Genomic DNA, 19,924 nt, shown 5'->3' on the forward strand with positions numbered 1-19,924 from the left:
TGCAACTATTTTTCTCCCCCTTTGCACATATATTCTTTAGCACTTAATGATATTATTTATTGCTCATCTATTTTAAATATACTAAGAGTGTATCTTGTTAGAAGTGAGGAGGGGAAGGAGAATTCTAGACAAAACACTGGGCTAGGTATTTAACATGATTCAGTTTGAAGCAACTGTGAAAAATTTCCGTCTATAAAACTTTTCACGCAAGTTTTGTTAATACCTATGATACAAAGTGTGCACTCACAGCTCTAAGTTTGACTTTGAACTTGGTTGGAAAAAAAATAAAGTACTTTCATTCTAAATAACCATAGCTGCAGTATTGTTTCTTGTTTTTTGCATTGAGTATTAAGCTGGACTCGGATACTAACCTGCCATAAAGGAGGCAGGAGGTATAGCGCTGTCCCTTAAAGGGATAAAATGGAAATATCCACATAGTCTTCAACTATTGCAGACCTAGAATATTTTTGTTTCTGGTGGGAGTTTTGTAGTACATCTCTTTATGTAGATTGTGGCTGTTGATCATTGCTGTAAAATGAGATCTGCTACTTTCAGCTTGAATGTGTTTCATAGTGGTTGTGATTCATACAGATCACTGCTTCAATTCAGGCAGACACTACTTTGAGAGCTGTAGTGTAGATGAGCAACTAAGTGTTGGGGTCTCAAACACCTGTTCTTTGCTGTAACAAAACACAAGGACACATTTATCTTTCTCTCCTTTTTATTCTTCCCTTGTTCTTTTATTTAAGTTCTTAGAACCATTTGAATCCCCTTTGGAAAGTGATAGATGTGAAAATGTGATAAAATGTTTTTACAAATATGCTTCTGACTTCTTTTCATACAGTTCTGTGAATAACAGTTTTCTGTGGATTTGGGAAGGAGGCTGTTTTCTGTATGTATAGGCTTGAAATAAACAGAACCTTTACTTACTGCTTTTACTGGACTTCACTGATACTGTAATCATATTCTTGATACTTTCTTTTTTACATAAGCACTGTGTATATTGTGAAACAACCCAAATCTAAATATCAAGATAAAGTTACATTCCAAAGCTGCCTGCTCTTACTGGTGTAAGTGTTGAAATACATATGCATCCTATTATCATATTTTAAAGTGACCTGTAGACAGTTTGAAATAGCTCTTTTAATTTATGATGTCTGTCAAATTGAATCTACTGACCTTCACTTTCAAAAAACCCAAATTGTTAGGATCTTACAGTTGCCACTTCTACTCATTCTAGATATTCTAATGATTTAAAGACTTAATGCAGTAAGTATTCCACCTTCAAAAAAATAGCTTATCTTTTTGTCTTTTGTGGTAACAGGCTTTCGTTATATCTCTTCTGCATGAGACAAACTTCTTTTCTGCAAGAGTTAAATAATTTTTAGGAGGATTTCAGAGGAGGGTTGCCACATACAGGAAACTTATGGCTTGTTTGGTTCTAAATGGGGATATTGCACAAATACAGGCAGCTGTTAGGACAGTGCATATTTCATTACTATTGAATTGTCTTTTCTCATATTAATCAGCTACCCCATTATCTACTTAGTCTAGATAAAAGTGGAATGATGGATTATTGGGGAGCTGAAGTCTTAACAACTCTTGGCTGTAAGAAACTAAAACTGCTCTTTCCATTCTGATGAAATTGCTACAATGAATGCAGAAAGGAGTTATTTGTTGTGTGTTTGTTTTGGAGAGCAGATATCTCTTAATACTTTCTATGTCTGCTAATAGTACTTTGTCTTGAAGCTTAATGACATAAGCATTTGTGTGTTTGCTTAAAATTTTAGTTACTAAAATAACAAGTTTCTGACTGAACTGGAAAAAAACACAACCTTGCTGCATTAGTTAATTTCTGGATGACTGCCACATTGTGTTCCAGCTGCAGGAAACAGTAAATTACAAAAGTACAATTAACTATCATGGTACAAGTAGTCATAAAACTTGATTTTCAATATTGTAAGGTTTAGGCTGTTACTAGTAAAGCAGTAAAGCAAAGCAGGACTAAAGAAATGGGTGGCAAGTTTTGTTTTCAACCTTGTGTTTTGGTAAATTTAAAAAGCTTGACTTTTTAATCAGCCAAAATGAGTGGTGATCGATGGGAGTGTTAATTCTGGAGTAATTCTGTGCCAGCTGCCAACATTAGCATAAGAATAAGCAGAGTTATGAAGTTTCTTAATATAAATTTTCTTAGAGCTTTTTGCCTTTTTTTTTAGATGTTACAATTAAGGTGTTTTTGGATAAAGAGAGCAGACAGGGAATTTTCTGAATCTGTTAATTGGATGGTGGGGTAGTGCTCCAAGAGGTACCTCTAAAAATACCGTCATCTGAGTGGTGGCATCAGTAATCATTACAGGAGGTTGAGGGCTTGAACACAGGCACATACTAAATAGGATTGTGGCCAATCTGCATGTCAGTGTAGGGAATTGCATAAAACTGGGGAAGGAGGTGTGTTTAAGATACAGTACAAAACCTGAAAAGTGTGCCTGTGATTGTTGGGAGATTGGGGTATGATGATAACTGAAAGTCTTTCCAGTTCTGTGCACCTAATCAGCAGCAGTGAGGCACTTCACAAGGGAAGGCTGGAGACCTGATGCTCACAGAGCATTCATCTTTCCTCACACTTGCTGTTTTTCCACTCCTCTGACGTGCTGGGGCACATCTCCTTGGCTGAATTTCCAGCTCCACATCCTTGTCACTCACCCAAGTGAGAATAAAATGCCTTCACATTTGGCACACCTAGTTTCCCAGGTGATGTCTTGTCTCTCAGGTCTTCCAGGTTCTCACTACAAAACAACTTGGTGCCATTGAACTGTGAAAGCTCAGAGGTTTAGGCTTATGCCCTACACAGAGAAACTGTGGAGGCCAGTATGATATTTAAGATGAAACTGTTGTATTAAGAGGGTTTATATGTGTATAAATGTTTTTTAAACATGAATGCCCTACCAGTATTCTACTGGCTATTAATTAAAAATGCCTACTACTAGTTCTGAACCTTTGCAAATGGCAGGCTGGTGACTAGTTAGGGAGAAATCCTGCTGCTTAGGGGCGAGTGGTTTGTTGGTTTGGTTTGGGGATTTTTTCCTATTCACCCAACTTGCCTGCCCCTCTGACTGCAGTTCTTTAAATTTGTTGTTGCCAATTTGAATTTTCATTTTTACAAGCTTATGTCTTTCATGGTTTTCTGCCAACACAAGACAATCAGGATGTTGTGTAGAGTAAGGATGTGTTATGTTCACAAAATGCTGGATAAGCACATTTGCATTCATTTCTGTGGAGAAGTATCATTTTTGCCATTTCCTCTACACTCCAATACATTTCTAGTGCTGGCATGTCCCTTAACATCTCTAAAGGGGTTCTTTCCACCTCACAGTTCTTGATTCAAAAAGCATATTAGTTGATTTCCAGATGCACATAGAAGGTTGCTACTAAAGCTAAAAACCAGAAGGCAGGGGGAGGGAGAGATACACGAACATGACATGACCCAACAAAAAACACCAAACCACAAACAGCAATTCAAAATTCAACCTAAACCAGAAAACTAGAATTCGCTTGTCTCTAGCATAAAGTAATGTTGCAGACAAGTGACAACAAATGTTGCTCTCCATTGTTCTTTAAAAAGAGGACATAAGAATGCCTTTCTGATCAAGGAGTCTCTGACATTACAAATTGTCTGAGATTTTTTAGGGTTAGTGCACTGTGATTTAGTTTACTTTCTAAGTGAATATTTGGTTTGTGACCTCAGCCACCTTACTCTGAAGGGCTGTAAATAAGAGGAGAACGCCCTTGGAGCTTCTCTTCACAACTGGCAGCTTGCTGACTTCAGCTTTTACCCTTAGGGACTAGTGAGGCTTATTTCAGCATTTCTGTTTGCAAGATTTGGCATATGTACTTCTGATGCTGCTTTCTTACTTGATAGCTCTCTCTGAGCTCTGGAAAACGAGTATTTAGCCTCTGGTGATTCCTTTAAGTTTAGTTTGGTGGAAACAGTCCTGATGTCAAGGATTCTGCTAATATGAAAGGAGCAGTAAGACTTCTCTTCCTTTGTAAACTCACCTAATCTAAATCTTGACTGTAATAGGCTTCTATACTGAGAAATTATTAATCAACAGATCTTAGTATCCTCGTTCATACTTTTTTCCCCTGACAAAATTGATTTGCCTGTGGTTCCTTTGTGGTATTTACTCACCTTATGATATTTTTCCTAGCTTACAGAGCAGTTTCTATCCATTAGCCCTAAGGTATGTCTCCAAGATACTGCTGTCCATGTGTTCCTGGTTTAGCATAATTGTCTCATTTTTCAGGCATTTATATGAGGTTGTCTTTTGGCTAGGAAATGCATTCAGAACTTGAACTGATTTTAGTAGTCCAAAATAATAACTTCACTGGTGTTTAGGAGTACGGTTTTTGATGAAAGTATCATTTGTGCTGGCTTTGCAGCAATATAATTGAATTTTATGGTCTCAACAATGAGAGACTCAAGTGAGAGGAAAAACTAATTTGAGTCAGATGGCTCCAGCAAACCTATGTCTAGTGAAATAAAAGGAAGATAAGCAGCACTTACTGATTTAAGGATGGGTTGAACACAGCCTAAATCACAGCTACCGTCTCATATATATGACTGCTCCTCCTCATGGCACTGCCAGCTGTGCAGAGCTGTGGCATGTGTGGAGCAGCTGCAGCACTGCTCCCTGATGTGCTTTGTGAGCTTCAGACACAGCATCACCTCTGCTAGGAGAATCTTTTGTGAACCCTTTGTGGGATGCTTTCCTAGCTGGAACATTCGAACACTTGGAACATTCGAAGATGTCCCAAACTTTCATCTAAAATGGTGTCAACAATTCAGTTATAAAAGAACCTGTTTTTCTTTCCTGTATATGCCTCTTCTAGGTAAAGATGTGACTGTGTGCTTTGTATGCAAGGAGAAGCTTCTAATTTTAAATGCACAAGCTCAGACTTTCTAATCTCCCTAATCTGTTTTGTCTGCCACAGAGACTGTCCAGCCAGATACTGGGCTGTGTAAAAGCCTGTGGTGGGACTTGCTGGTGGTTCACCTGAGCTCAAGCTCTCTGTGGCCTTGCTGAAGAATGCTCCTCTTCCAGGTAGCTACACTGCAGCCTTTAAGAGGTCCAGTGGCTTTTTCATTGAGCATCACACTATTTTACAGACAAAGGGATAGCACATAGAATAGCATTATTACTTGCAGAGTTGATCAGAGTGGTGGGTTTGATTTAGGTTGTTTGTTTCTTTTCTAGACAGGTATTAGAACTGGGACCTCAGTGCAATACATATTTTTGTTAAGAGTTTATGCGCTGTTTCTTCCCCTCTCTGTCCCACCCACCTGTTACCACAACTTCTGCATGAAAACAAAGCAGTCCTGGCAATTACTTGATTTTGTTTCTTCCTCCTAATATTTTGACATGTCAGTGTCTGAAAACATACCTTTACATTTGCAAGAAGTAATTCTTAATTAGACAGCACAGTCTCTGTCACCTGGAATGAACATCAGTTTTAAGATGCTTTGCTGAATTCTTCAGGCTTGCAGGAGACAGTAAAAGTTGTAAATTAAATCCTGCAACACTCTTTCAGTAGATCATAGTTAATTTATTTGCCTAAAATAAGAATCTAAAAGCAAAGCATAAAGTTAAATTTGGGACTTTTGCTATCTGTGGCAAAGCTACTACTTCCACTGAGCCCTGTATTTTACCAGCCGTTATACAGAGCTTCCCAGAAGAGCCTGCTGTCAAGTGTATTTACCGTACATTTACAAATAATGAAAGCAAGTAGCTAGAGGGAAGAAAAGGCATTTCAAGGTCATTTATGATATTATTTTCTTCCAAAAATGTATGAGAAATAGAAAAATGAGCCATTTTAATTTAGCTCAAAAAACTGAAGAAGGAAACATAGGCTTCCAAACCCATGAATCATATGCCAAGTACAAACCTTCATGCTGCAATTGGAAAGACTTTATATGTTAATGCTAGCATTATAAATCTAAAAATTATTTCATTTAACCCCACAGTGCTTATCTGAGAATTGGCAGACCCTTCATCAGGCTAAATTGTTAAAGTTAAAAAAATAGGTATTAATATAATGTAGACAGAATCACTGTATTCCCATAGGACTCTTACTTAGCTCTAGTCTAAGGCTGACATAGATATATTTGAGTCAAACAGGAACTACTACTTATTGCAAAGCTGTTCAACATGTTGCTTTAATGAAACTGTTTAACACACTGAATAGCAATGTAACAACGCATAGAAAATTAGCTTGTTTGCCATTGATTAATGATAGATAATGTTGCAGTTCCCCACAGTGGGTCATTTGAGAAATTCTCTGTCATGTACTAACTCAGGCTCATTAAGACATGTCTTTACTTGCACAGTCAGATTTGGCATAAAAACCCACACAACTAGGAATGCACTTTAAAAATAAAAACAAGATTCATATTTAGCTGACCTAAAGTGAAATGGAGGTGTAATGTACCTCTAAATTACTTCATTCAGATAAACTAGGCAAAGATTGAAGGACAGAAGAACAAAAGTTTCTTATTTCAACAATAGCTTGAAAATAATTACAGGAGAATTACAGGTGAATACATTGAAATAAAACAGTAGGAAAAAGTTACCAACAGTTATTCTTTTAAGTGTTGAATTTCAAAGAAGTAGCAACTTGGTAAACTTGTTTAGGTATCAGCTGTGTGCATGTAATGTATCACAAATGCCAGCCTTGTACAAAAGGTGTGTACAGATGAACTTAAAACCAAGGAGTTATAGTTCTCAGCTTCTCAAAAATGGGCAGACTGTGTTTAAAAAAAAAAAGGTTTCTACTGCTACTTCTGTTCAATTCAGAGCCACTGTAATTTTCTCTGTAAATGAGAAAAGGAATTTAAGACACAGTTTTGTTCCTTTAGCTTTGTCAAATATTGCGAGCTCACAGGTTTTACTACTTTTCATACTTAATTTGAATCTAGATTTGCTAATAGTACACACTGTAATAGCTTTTGTAACATTTTTAATATACCCAAGAAAATTATTATCATCTAGAAATTGCTACTCCAATTCCACTTGCATTGTTGTATTTCTAAGTTCCACTATAAATTGTGTAAAATAGAACTACCTCCACGTCTCCCAAAAAATAAATTAAGGAACAGTAAGCTTTGAAATAGTGCCAATCAAGCTTTAGTGGGCTTTTCACCTCCTTGAAAACCAGCATCACCTTTCTGATAGGCCAGAAATGGTTTAACTTCCAGCCAGAAAGAGCATCTCTGCTGCTTTTGGCCTTTATTTCTTCAGATCTTCCTAGCACAGAAGTAACTGTAGCATAATTGAAGGAACTGCTTAAAGCTGTCTGAATTACTGCAGCCCTTCACATGTCGGATGCAGGATTTCCCAGACTCTCTGCAGGGCAGACAACTTGTAGACCTGTTCTGTGAGTGGGTCACACGCTTGGTTCCTGAACAAGCTCCTCTCTGTTAGAACATCCTACAAAAGTGCTCGCAGCTGCTTTGTGCTGCTCTGACCTCCTCTACATAGCATGTAAGCTTCTTGAGCCTGAAATACAAAGAAAAGAGTGTCATTTTGTGGTGGATGGTTACTAACACTGCAGTAAAGCAAAAGCATGCCTTTAGATGTCATTCTATGAAGGATGTGATGATAATGCTGTATTATGTGGAGGCCACCTTGTGGCATTATGGAAGTCAAACCCAGATGTAAAGTAACAACAGCATTTAGACTGCATACCAAGAAATAAGGATTCTAAACTGCTTATATTTTTAGAACACAAACATCACACTAGTGTGTCATTCTAGCCTCATGTGAATGATTACAGGTGCTGTCCATACAGGTAACAACACAGGAATCTGAGGATGTGTGTAGCACCATTCTGTGAGTCATAGCTCCTTACCTAGTCAGCTTGATGAAGGCTTCAATTATTAAACCTACTGCTTGCATGGTTAATGCACAATTGGTGCTTAACAGACATTTAGGGAAAAATTTTTACAGAGAACAGGAGCAGATAAGGAGTGCAGTCAAAGTATTGTAAAACTGACTTCCAGGTTACTATCATGTTACATATTTATTCTGCTTGCGTGAGGAAGTCTGTAAATTTTTACAGCAGAAAAGTTGTGCTCCTTTTCCCTGCACTTAATCTATTAAATTTCCTCCACCAAAGAATGGATTTTAAATTAGTAAATATAAGTTCAGCTGCAACCAGACAAAACTGGCTATCATCTTACAATCTCAATGTTAGCATTTGCTATCTCTTAGGATAAGTGTGCCAAAGTAGAGTATCCTGTTCATGGTTTTGGAGAAATACAAGGTGAAAACAATTCATTCCTGAAAAACAAAAATAGTCCTGAAGAAGTTTGTCTTGTCAGCTTGAGGTGAAAGCAAGCAAGGGAGAAGGGGAATGTTATCTCTCTGAGACAGGAAAGTCCTCAATCCTACACGCTGACTCCATGCTGTGGGGGTGGATGTGTTGGAGATACAGGAATTATTCTGACAACTGCAGAGTTTGCAGGGGATTAAGAGATTTTCTGCCCCAATCATTTAGATTGCCAAAGACATTTTAGGTCATCAAGTCCAACCAGTAACCTGACACTGCCAAGTCCACCACTAAACTGTATCCTTAAGCATCATATCTCTGTGTCATTTAAATACTTCCAGGAATGGGGACTTCAGCACTTCCCTGAGCAGCCTGTTCCCATGCTTGACAATGCTTTTGATTAAGATTTTTTTCCTAATGTCTTACCTAAATCTCCCCTGGTGCAATTTGAGGCAATTTCCTCCTGTCACTTGTTACTTGGTTGAAGAGGCTGATCCCCACATTGCTGGAACTTCTTTTCAGGTAGTTTTAGAGAACAGTAAGGTCCCCCCCTCGCCTCCTTTCCTCCAGGCTAAAAAAACCCAGCTGCCCCAGCTGCTTCTTAGGAGACTTGTGATCCAGACCTTTCTTCAGCTTCATTGCCATTCTTTGAATGGCAATCTGTTTGAAGCAGACTGGGATCTGGAGCAACTGAAGATGGCCTCTGCGCTTTCTGCCCTATGTCAGAGACCCTCTCAGGGCATCTTATATTCAAGAGAACAAGAAGACTGTTCTATTGCTGAACTCAGGCTGCAATCCTGACTTTTCTATTGTGTAGCACAGTAAATTGCCAGTAGATGGCACACCACAATAATTTTTTTTTTTCCCAAATGTTGCTGAAAGTAATATGCAGCACAATTTTTGTTAATATTGTGTTTAATCATAATAAAGCTCCTTGGGTAGGAGAGAGCACAGTAAATGAGTTACCTGGCTGTGGCCTTTCACAGTACCTTTATGCTGAACTCTTCCATCTATCATCAGTTTGTGTATTCTCATAAATCTGCTCACTTGGCTGGGCATTTTGATTTCTTCTCACCTCTAATTAGATTATCAAAAAACAAGTAGGATGTATCTATGAGGACTCCGATGCACATGTAGTTCTTATTTATTCTTCGTGTCAGCGAGGATTGTATTTTTGCTTCTACCAAACATTTGCGAACCAGCATTACTCATCTGGTGTGCTGAGTGTTATTATCTGTGTATCTATATCAGGAGACTGACTCAAAGATTATGGGAAGATTAGAGGCAGATGGCTGAAGGTGCTCCCTGCTTGTCTGGTCAAAGTCAACACCTCTGTATATTCAGCCACAAAACAGATTTTGGATTGCTGCTGTTTGTGGTCCAACATCTGTCTGGTATATTACAGTAAACCAATATCAATGACAAATCACCTTCATTTTCCAAAGCAAATACTTAAATACTAGCCTACAATACTACTTCTCTTTTATGGAAAGAGTTTTCAGAGCAATTACAATGAAACATTCAAAGGTAAATTAAATGCTTTACTAATGGTGACCTGTAAGCAAAAGACATGTAGCAAGTTTTGCTAGCATTCTGACTGTGAAAAGGATTCATCAAAATAAGTTCTACATTTTTTTGCAAACTTCTTTTATCCTTAGGAGATTAAAAAACTCTTTTACTACTTAAGAGTATCCAAGAGTACTCCAAACCACTTAATTCTCTGTAAACAGCAGTGATGATGTTGGATTCTGATGAAGCATTCAGAGGGATTTAATAGGTTTCCTCTGCTTTTTCAGTTTGTCTGTGAAACCCAAGGTGACAAGAATCTGGAGACAGAGATTTCAGTGTTAACAGTATGATGGCATTACATTAATCTAGGCCTTCTCTTTGTCAATCCATTAGGGACTATCAGCTCTCACCCATCTGGCTGACAGTTCTGTAGCGTTAGTGACAGCTGGTTGAAGGAACTCAGACAAAACCAAAAATTTGCTTCTAAGAAGGGTAGAACTTTTAAGAAACTTGCAATTTTCTATGTAGCTGCCACTCAAGGAGTGAATCCATCAATGTAAAGACAACTACAAAACATGGAGGTCATTCTTGACTGCATTTTCAAGTTCATAGAATTGTTTGGTTGTTTCCATTGAACTGAAACGGTTACTTGGCAGTTTTATCTGTCTTTTGATGAGAGATTCACTTGCAATCAAGCTGCAGAAACAACTTTACTAATAGTAAAATTCCTTCCAGAATAAAAACAGGTAGCATCTCCCAGCTGATATACTAATTACTTTGATAAATATATATCTGGATGTTTTTATGTCTTTGTTTCCATTTGTACTACTGTAATTCTGGGATATGTTCTTTTCATCTAGAAGACAAACACCCACAGCACAATATCAAAACTCACAAAATAGCACTGTGCAATCCACTCAAGCTGCTGTCATAGCTAGTCTTAACCAGAAAAAGGCAGTAGGCAGCCAAATTAATTTTTTACTCAGTTGTGTACACTTAAAAATACGGTAGCTGAATATATCTTTCTGTATGAGAAAGAACTTTTAATACGTAAAGAAGTTACATGGTGAGAGGACAAGAGACTACTAACCTAACACTGAAAAGGGTGCATGTCAGTGCAACTATTGGATAAGGCAAGATGCTGTTTAATTAACTTCTCAATTTGTTAACAGGATATATATATATATATAGAGAGAGAGAGAGAGAGAGGGAGAGAGAGAGAAGCTTCTTGGATTAGATTATGAAAGAAAAATAGGGGGGGGTCTTTTTCTTTAGGTTTTCCAAGGATTTAAACCAAGAAAGTGTATTATGTAGGTTATAAAAACACATTATTAGGATAAGGAAATCCTTAAAACTGGAGGGCATGGTCATGCATACTGTGGTCTAACAGTATCCTAATACAGTTTCTTGAGGATATTTTTTCTTTAAAAAGTGAGCATTTTTATATTAACTGCATGATATGTCACTATGAAGATGATGTCTGTCTGTGGTGTTGTACTGGAAAGAGTGTTATCAGTAGCTTTAACATAAATTCTTCTTAGTGGTTTTATTGGTAAGTATTTCTAACACAGTTTTGGCATTCTTGGGTTTCCACCCCAAAACTGCTGGAGCTTACATAACACAAGAGCCTCACAGATCATATGTCTTCCTGGTTTTCTCCAAAGCAGAGACAGCTCAAAGATATTAACAGACGAATAATTCACAACATCCCACTGATATGACACATGCTTTTTAAATCATGCCTGGTATAATGTAGTATTTTTATTATCAGCTGATGACCAGGTTAACCTTGTTTAATGATAGTCTTTTCCACACGTTCAGTGATTAACCCTGACACAAATAAGTAGAAGGAAGCAAGTGTGACCACAATGTGACAATGAATACATATGACATAACAGGACGTGCTTTGTAAAGGGAAATTAGGGGGCAGGGAAGGTATTACAGCCTTCGTGGTTTCTCCCGTAAGTCTGTGCCTACCTACTGTTACTAAGTTACACATTTTCATTCTAACTAATCATTCAAACTGCAGGATTATAAATCATTTTAAAAGATGACGCTTTAGGCCAATTTTAATCTTTTGTAAGATTTTTTTTGTTACTTTTCCCCCCCTAGAAAATTTTATTAGTCTTTTCAAGATAACTATTAAGATTTCAAACTACAATGCCTTAAATATATCCATTACCAAGGAAGATACATGTGCTTCTTACACATCTATTTTCTTCAGGTTCACATTTCTGTCATTCCACGTTTTAAGTGGCATCTTCTCCTTTGTTTTCACTCACAAACCGGACCACGAGTGAGCACTCCCAGCCGCTCCCACACGCGCCCCTGAGCTGTACAAGGTGTACGGGCAGTTCCGGGGGCGGGGCCATCGCGTGCGCGGCGGCGCAGGCGCGGGGCTGCGGCGCGCGGCGATGGCGGCGCGGGCCGGGAGTCTGTGGCTTTTGCTGCTCTGGCTCTCGGCGGCGCCGCTGCTCCGCGGCGCCCGCGGGTCGGAGCCCGTCGGGCCGGCAGAGCCGTCGGGCGGCGCGGGCCCCGGGGAGCGGTTTAAGATCGAGGGCCGGGCCGTGGTGCCCGGGGTGAAGCCGCAGGACTGGATCGCGGGGGCCCGGGTGCTGGTGGACGGGGAGGAGCACGTCGGCTTCCTGAAGTGAGCGGCGGGCGGAGCGAAGCGGGGCGGGGCGGGGGGGGGGCTCGGGCACCGCGGGGCGGCGGGCGGCCCTGCCCGGGCGGGAGCCGGCGTCTCCGGGGCCGTAGGGCCCGCTCGCAGGCCCGGCCCGGCCCTGAGATGGCGGGCGTCGGGAGCGGCTCCTGCAGGGCTCGGCCGTGTCTCGGTCAGCCGCGCACGGCTGCGGCTCCGGGGCGTGGCAGAATCCCGAGCTGAGCTGCTGGCGGTACTGTGAACACTGGGCCCCTGCCTTGTAATGCGCTGGGCACGGCCTGCCGTGCCTTGCCTTCGGTTTTGGCCTCGGCCTCCAGCAGACGTATCCAAACTGATGACTCCGGTTGCTGGACAAAAACTTCAGAACGGAGTTCTAGTTTAAGAAAAAACAACAAACAAACCAACAGCCAAAACAGAAGCCCCAAACGCGTTTGCACTGTCTGGAGGACCTTGTTTATTCTCAGCTTCATTTGTAAATTCTGCCGCTTCTTATTTAAGAACCTTACCTTGGCTAAGAATTTACTCGGTGTGGAGATATGTTCGTTCATGGCAGAAGTTAGAGTTGCAGCTCTGTGAAAAACTCTTAACTGTACTGGTGAAAGCTAATTTAGGGGACTTTGCTTTATTCCATCGCACAGCATCATGCAAATGTAGCTGAAAGCTGTAAAGAATCATAATCTTATTCAGACTTGGGTGGTACTGGATATATTAAGATATGCTAAAGATCTAGAAAATCTTAAGACATAGAAAATATCTTCAGAATTAAGACCTGATATCATAATTTCAAGAGTAGACAAAATTCTAAATTCTTCGTGATTTTGAATACAGTACAATACATTGTTTTTAAAATATGTATAAAAATGAGATTATGTGGAATTAACATATACCCTTATAAATATTCATAATTTTAATTAATCCCTGTGCAGTAGTAGTTAACTTTGACTTTGGGTTCCATCAATAGAGTAGCAGAACAGATTCTACTCTGCAGATCTTGTAGAATCTCGACAGTGTAGCATCTGCTAAGCCACTACAAACAAGTTATGAGAACCTGACATTATGTTTGGGAGCTGATTTAATATCTGCTGTCTGGTTGGCAAATTTCTAAATACTTAATTGAAACTCTGAATTTCTCCAGTACTATAAGGAATGAAAAATAAAAAGGAAATTTTCAGGGAAACATTGTTACAGCAGTTTCAGGTGGGTGGGTCCTTAAGTTAAAGATGTGGTGTGAAGTACGTAATGAGAAATTCTTTGGGAATTCACTTTTAAAGGGCTCATTTATTTGTCTTTCTGGTGCATATTACTAATTTGTTAGGATTTATTACACTTTTTGCCCTTTGAATAAACTTTTGTATTTGTATTAACTTTGAATCCTATTTTTAGGAAAAAGATTTTTGATGTTGCTCTTAACAGGGTAGATAGCACTAGGTTTTTATTACTGGAGATTTCTGGAAACACATAGGTGGAAAAGTTCTGTACCTTTAAGGCAACTAACGCTGAAGCTTTCAAGCAACCTTTTACTAATATTTTCATCAAATATTCAAGTTTCATATTTTAAAATAAAAGCCACTTGTGTAAAAATCCCTTCTGTGTGTATGTTCAGAGCTCTTAGTTTCCTTATTGCTGTGATTGAGCTTTCCAGTGTGGGCTGGTCCTAAAGGGAGCAATTAGAAGTAAAAACCGCTATTTCACAACAAAGGCTCAAATTGTTATTTTTGTGCATTGCAAACTGTCCCTTATACCCACTCACACTATGTAGAACGTCAGTCTGGAGGGTTTGCTTTCAGCAGAAGCACTGAAGCAAGGTAAACTTCACTGTATGCATTTCAAAAGGAGGAAGGAAGGTGTAAATTGCTTCTGTCATCACTTGAATACATGAAATATAACTTATTTCAGATCTTATTTGGACTTAAATTATTCCTCCAGCAGGACAACACCTTGAGGGCACAGCAAAATCTTTAACCTAACAGGGAATTTTCACTTCTATTGCAGCATGTGTTGATGAACTTAAGGGGCTTGATATTGTGAATAATGACTGATTTAAATTTTCCTTTTGTGTCATTGTGGTTATATTAAGATTTGTAATATAAAATGATACAGCTTCCTTTAAAAAAAAATACCAACAGAACACCCTGTCTTATATTCTGGACCATACTGAAATGTCACGGAACTTACTGGTTTTTTCAGGACAGATGGAAGTTTTGTGGTTCATGATGTACCTTCAGGATCTTACGTAGTGGAAGTTATATCCCCCGCTCATAAATTTGATCCCGTGCGAGTTGACATAACTTCAAAAGGCAAAATGAGGTGAGTCTTTTCTGATTTACCACTGTATTGATGAATTACATGACAGCACAGTGTAAGAACTCACAGAAGCTGTGCTGCAGGTCTGATGTTCTGTCTCAGACTGTGTCAGCTTTTAGCATCACTTCTAGAAGCACATTTCTCAGATTCCAAAGTCTGATATCTTTCTTCCTTTCATATTTATGACCCAAAATAAGAGAAAAGAGACTTTAAAAGTTCATCTATTTGTTTGCTTTTATTATTTTTTATGCAGCTATCCTGAAATAAAATCTAGGAATAAACTAGTTCACTGCTTTATTATTTGTCAACACTTTTTTTTCCCCCGTCTTCTCTTTTCCATTTCTTTAATAAATGTACTATCAGTACTTGGCACAACAAAATTTTTAAATATTTCTGTTGCACCCCCATAGGACAGTTGTTACAGTTACTGGTTAATTAATACTAACAGTTGCCAGTTTGCATTATTTCTGTAGAATTGTTGGCTTGTTTTCATGTTGTGGCCAAACCAGTCTTGACTGTAACTGCAGACTATTCAGTAATACAGAAAAATCTATCAAGGTGATTTTCATTTAAATGAAAATGCTCGTAGTTAATTTTTCCTTATTCAAGCCCACACATCGCATCTTAACTTTTAGGAATACAGTCATCAGTGTAAATACTCCTGCAGTATATTTAGGGGAGGTTAAAAAATTGAAATCTCACTGAAAACAGTGCAAACAGTCTGGTTATAATAATAATTAATATAATAATATTATAATATGATTATAATATGTAATTGCAGTCATATTATAATAATGTTTGAGCTTATAATAAGACCAGACAGTTTATTTGAGCTTAGGGTTTTCCAAACTCTATGGAATTATTTTTTTTTTATAGTTTGTTAGTATCTTACTGGCAATAATTAATATGTAACAAATACAGAGATATAAGCTAAATATTTGGCATAGCCTCACGCTTAGCACTGTTTGTGTATCTAAGGGACTGGTAAGGTAACAAATTTGATGTAGAGTAAATTGCTGGGATACATGTGCAGAGGAAAGTAGCAGGAGGCTTGGCATCTCTACCAGTCCAGCAGATAGAAACTATAATGAGGAATGCAGGTGAGGAGTCAGAGATGCATGAAAAACGATGATACTTGGGGAAAATGTTGACAGGGCTTTTCTAAGGGATGTGCTGCATTAAAAAATTATGGTAATAACTAGAAAGAGGAAACAGCATGTGGATAACAGATGTATTTGATAAGATCTACTTGAAAATACCAAGTTTTGAAGAAAACACGTAGTCATAAGGTAGGAGGGAAGGACATTCCATAGAGGAGTATTTGGTGAAAAAAATCACAAGGAATAAATTATTTATGGAGAGAAGTCATCCCTGGAGTTGCACAAAGTGGATAAATATTCATCATGAAAAATGGGTCAAGACTGACAAAGATGTTGGTACTGAGTAATTGTCTAAATCTTAGGCCCAAATGAAGAATACTAGTGATAAACTGTGGAAAAACCTTATGAAGTAATAAAGACTGAGATTCAGTATTGATAAATGCAGACTAATGCACTTACGGAAAAGGTATCAACTTCTCAAGTAGGTGATGTCCTGAGAAAACTGGTTAAACTACACTACACTGTTCAAAGCTGGCCCCTAAACAGCATAGTTTTTCTTGCTTGTTTACAAGGTGACAAAAAATGGTTTGCTTTTGATTCCATAAAATATGCTGCTGAGAGAAATCAGCTTTTCAAAAGGGAAGCCTAGCAGACACTGCATATCAAATGGTTTTGTTTGTAGTCTTTTATTGAAATTTGTTTGGATTTTTTAAAAGATTCTATGTTTATATCCTCAATTATTTACATTTTGCTTAATAGAGCAAGATATGTGAATTACATCAAACCCTCTGAAGTTGTCAGGCTGCCATACCCACTCCAGATGAAATCTTCTGGACCACCTTCATACTTTATAAAGAGAGAATCTTGGGGATGGACAGATTTTCTCATGAACCCTATGGTATGTACAGGCAATTATTACAAGAATGCTAAGGATTTGTCAAATAGATACAGCTATTTGTCAGAATGCCAAGAATAAAACAATTGAGAAAAAACATGCATTTTTCCTTTGCTCTTCTGAGAGGATTGCTTTCCTGGATTTTACTTGCTTACAAATGGGAAGTTTTTCTTTGACATCTCCTCCCCTGTATACCACTGTTAATGTATGTCCTCTGAAAATAGACTGTAGTCTCTTCCTTTGACAATGTGATGCTGTTCTAGTAGTACAGAGATCAACATATTGCAAAATTGTCATTACAACAGGTATAAGAGAGAATAACCATTTGCCTTACTGGTCCAACTTTGAAAACTTGTTTGAAGCACTATACTCCCTTTAGCAGGTTTCATTCCTGACAAGTGTTGCTGTCTTACTGATTCAGAATGCAGTAGTTCTAGAGTTTGGCTGTTTAGTAGAGCTTCATTTTATTTTAGTAGGTCTAAAAGTGTTTAGAGCAACAACTAAGCTGAAGAGGTTGTTCCCTGTTTTCTCTGTAGGTGATGATGATGGTTCTTCCATTACTGATATTTGTGCTTTTGCCTAAAGTTGTCAACACCAGTGATCCTGATATGAGGCGGGTAAGTGCATTCAATTGATGCATATGGAGAGACCAAAGATAATGAGATTTCAGGGCACACAAATCTAATAAAAACAAAACTGTACTTTAAAGGAAGACTTAATAGGCATCATTTATTCAGCTAATAACAGTGTTGCTGTTTTAGCAATGAGTCATTTAATAAGTATCAAGTGTGTTGAGGAGAGTGTGATGTGGGGTTTATTTGCACTTCAGCCTAAACCACAGTTTTCTACACTGTGAAATCCAGATGTCGCACTAGTATATATGCATATGGAGTCTTAATGTCATCATTAAATGATCTGATTTATTGTCCTTTCATCATGCAACATACTGAATAGCAGAAGGCTAGGACAAAATGGAGATTCAAGGTGTTTGCTAAATCTTTATATCTTTTAAATACTTACTTAAACAAGTATTATTTGCCTGTCATAGGTGTCTGCTTTTTGAAGGCTTGGTTAACTAAAAACTCCTTTTTGTGTAAATGACCAATATCTTCAGTAGTACTTTATAGGTGTCTGAGTATTTTTTTTAATAAGTAAGAACCTTTAAAAAGCATATTAGAGCTGTATAATGCTCTTTTGGCTATAATTTTAATTAAAAAACAGGTACAAAGATATGCTAGGTATTCATGGCATGTTCTTCAAACCAAGCTGAACTCTGGAAGTAGAATTTTAAAAAAAGATAATCACATATTCCTTACTTTTTTCACTGATCTTACACTGCTGATAGGCTGTTCTGATGGTAAAACCATCAAAGCTTCTGATAATTTAGTTCTTATTAGATAACTGATATAACTTCTTAAGGAGAAATTTTTAAGTTGGAAGAATTTTGCTTATAATTTATCTTTAAAAATTAGGAAAAAGTTATCTATAAGAACTAAATTACAATGGCATTCTCTAGGTGACCATGTATTAAATTGTTAACTTACGGAGGTTGTATGATGTTTTTCAAATTAACTTGTTATTTCTTTCTGGAATCAGCACAGTACTAGTTTATATAGAAAGTTTAATGATTTAGTAACTGTGCTTGTTGTAGAGGTGTAGTGTAGATGTAGTAGCAACAAAGACTACTAAAATGCCTTGTAAGCACTTAAAGATCTAATATTCTGAATGGGAGAAGAACAAGGTGACAATCCCACGTGAAACTCACTATTGCTATAAGCATTATCCCTTTGTGGATGTGCAGTTCAGCTGTTGTATGCATTAAAAGTACTTCAAAATTGGTTTATTTCAAAATGTGCTAATTCATTTTATAGAACCACTGTGCTAAACCCTAAAGTTACATTAAGCTTACCTGGATATATGGTCTTATATTAAAAGCCTTTTTTCCCTGAAGGAATGAAAACTCAGCTGCAGTACTCTAGTAGCTTGGTGTCAGAAAGTAGGGCAATAAAAATATCTAATCCCTTCAAACAGCATCAAAAATTTGTTAATTTGCTATAAATAATACTAATTTTAAAAACAAAACAAAAAGTGTGACATCTATGAGAACACGGATCTGAATATCTAAACAATAGCCTAAATTTTAATACGGAGAAAAGTAGTGCTGAAAAGAAATAATTTTTATCTTTTAGATTTATTTTTTTTTTTATCAGATGGTTGCCCTGCAAGACTGCTTAAGACATGGTTACCATTTTCCATACACTGCAGCTTTTAGTTTTGGGGTTTTATGTTTCTGTGTGTTTGTAGCTGGATGTTGGGCTGTGGTTGCATAAAACTATGTAGCTATATGTATCCTGGAGGACTACAAAAAGTAAAACAATATTTGGGAAAATTTGGTATCTCTCTCATACAGTCTTTCAACTGATGCCTTAGATACAGCCAGAATTGCTACAAGCTATTAAGATTATCTGATCTTTGCATGCAGGAAATGGAGCAGTCAATGAACATGCTGAATTCCAACCATGAGCTGCCAGATGTGTCTGAATTCATGACAAGACTTTTCTCTTCAAAATCTTCCAGCAAGTCTGGTGGTAGCAGCAGTAAAGCAGGGAAAAGTAGTTCTGGAAAAAGGAGGTAGTTAAGTTTTCCTCCTAAGTCTGAATTTGCATAGCTGTTTGTTACCATGTGGTGTCATGTTTATTTGTCTTGGAAGATCAAAAAGCCACTACTGTAAACTTTAACCAGGCACAACAACATATGTTATGATACAAGTGTGGTTTGTAGCTTTTTTTAGACTGTATAAGCTGTTTTGTACTTGACAGTAAGCAAAAGATGACATGGCATGTATCTGTATAAAGTTATTGATGACATTGAATTAACTATATTGTTCTGTAGAGAATTAAAATAAATTATACAATGTGCTTCACAGTAATAAATATCTCAAGACAATGTATAAAAAAATTTCAAAGATAATAGAAGTGGAGTTCAGTTTTAAGATGTCTTTAATGTTTTGCACTTGTTGAGTTCCAAAATGAACAAAATCATCCTTTCAAAATGGAGTTGTGAGTTCACTGGGTAAGTAATTTGCTGTATCATCTTGTCACATGTTACATATAAAATCATTTTATTTTA

General features: G+C 37.7%; 1 protein-coding gene across 1 annotated transcript; it reads left to right on the top strand.

Annotated features, from left to right (window-relative positions):
* Positions 1-12,233: 12,233 nt before the first annotated feature.
* On the top strand, positions 12,234-19,924 carry EMC7 (ER membrane protein complex subunit 7). Its single transcript, XM_005520343.3, has 5 exons — positions 12,234-12,484; positions 14,684-14,803; positions 16,660-16,798; positions 17,332-17,412; positions 19,278-19,924. Exons 1-5 carry the CDS (start codon positions 12,249-12,251, stop codon positions 19,428-19,430), a joined length of 729 nt encoding a protein of 242 aa, XP_005520400.1. The 5' UTR covers positions 12,234-12,248; the 3' UTR covers positions 19,431-19,924.

Source organism: Pseudopodoces humilis, chromosome 7 (assembly GCF_049639895.1).
Source record: "Pseudopodoces humilis isolate 2021_Gansu_Grassland_sample_001 chromosome 7, ASM4963989v1, whole genome shotgun sequence".
Lineage (NCBI taxonomy): Eukaryota > Metazoa > Chordata > Aves > Passeriformes > Paridae > Pseudopodoces > Pseudopodoces humilis.

Excerpts from the sequence above, each read along its gene's own strand:
- EMC7 (XM_005520343.3), top strand. The coding sequence starts at position 12,249 with ATGGCGGCGCGGGCCGGGAGTCTGTGGCTTTTGCTGCTCTGGCTCTCG. Across the intron at positions 12,485-14,683 it reads GAGCACGTCGGCTTCCTGAA|GACAGATGGAAGTTTTGTGG; the intron begins GTGAGCGGCGGG and ends TGGTTTTTTCAG. Across the intron at positions 16,799-17,331 it reads ATTTTCTCATGAACCCTATG|GTGATGATGATGGTTCTTCC; the intron begins GTATGTACAGGC and ends TTTTCTCTGTAG.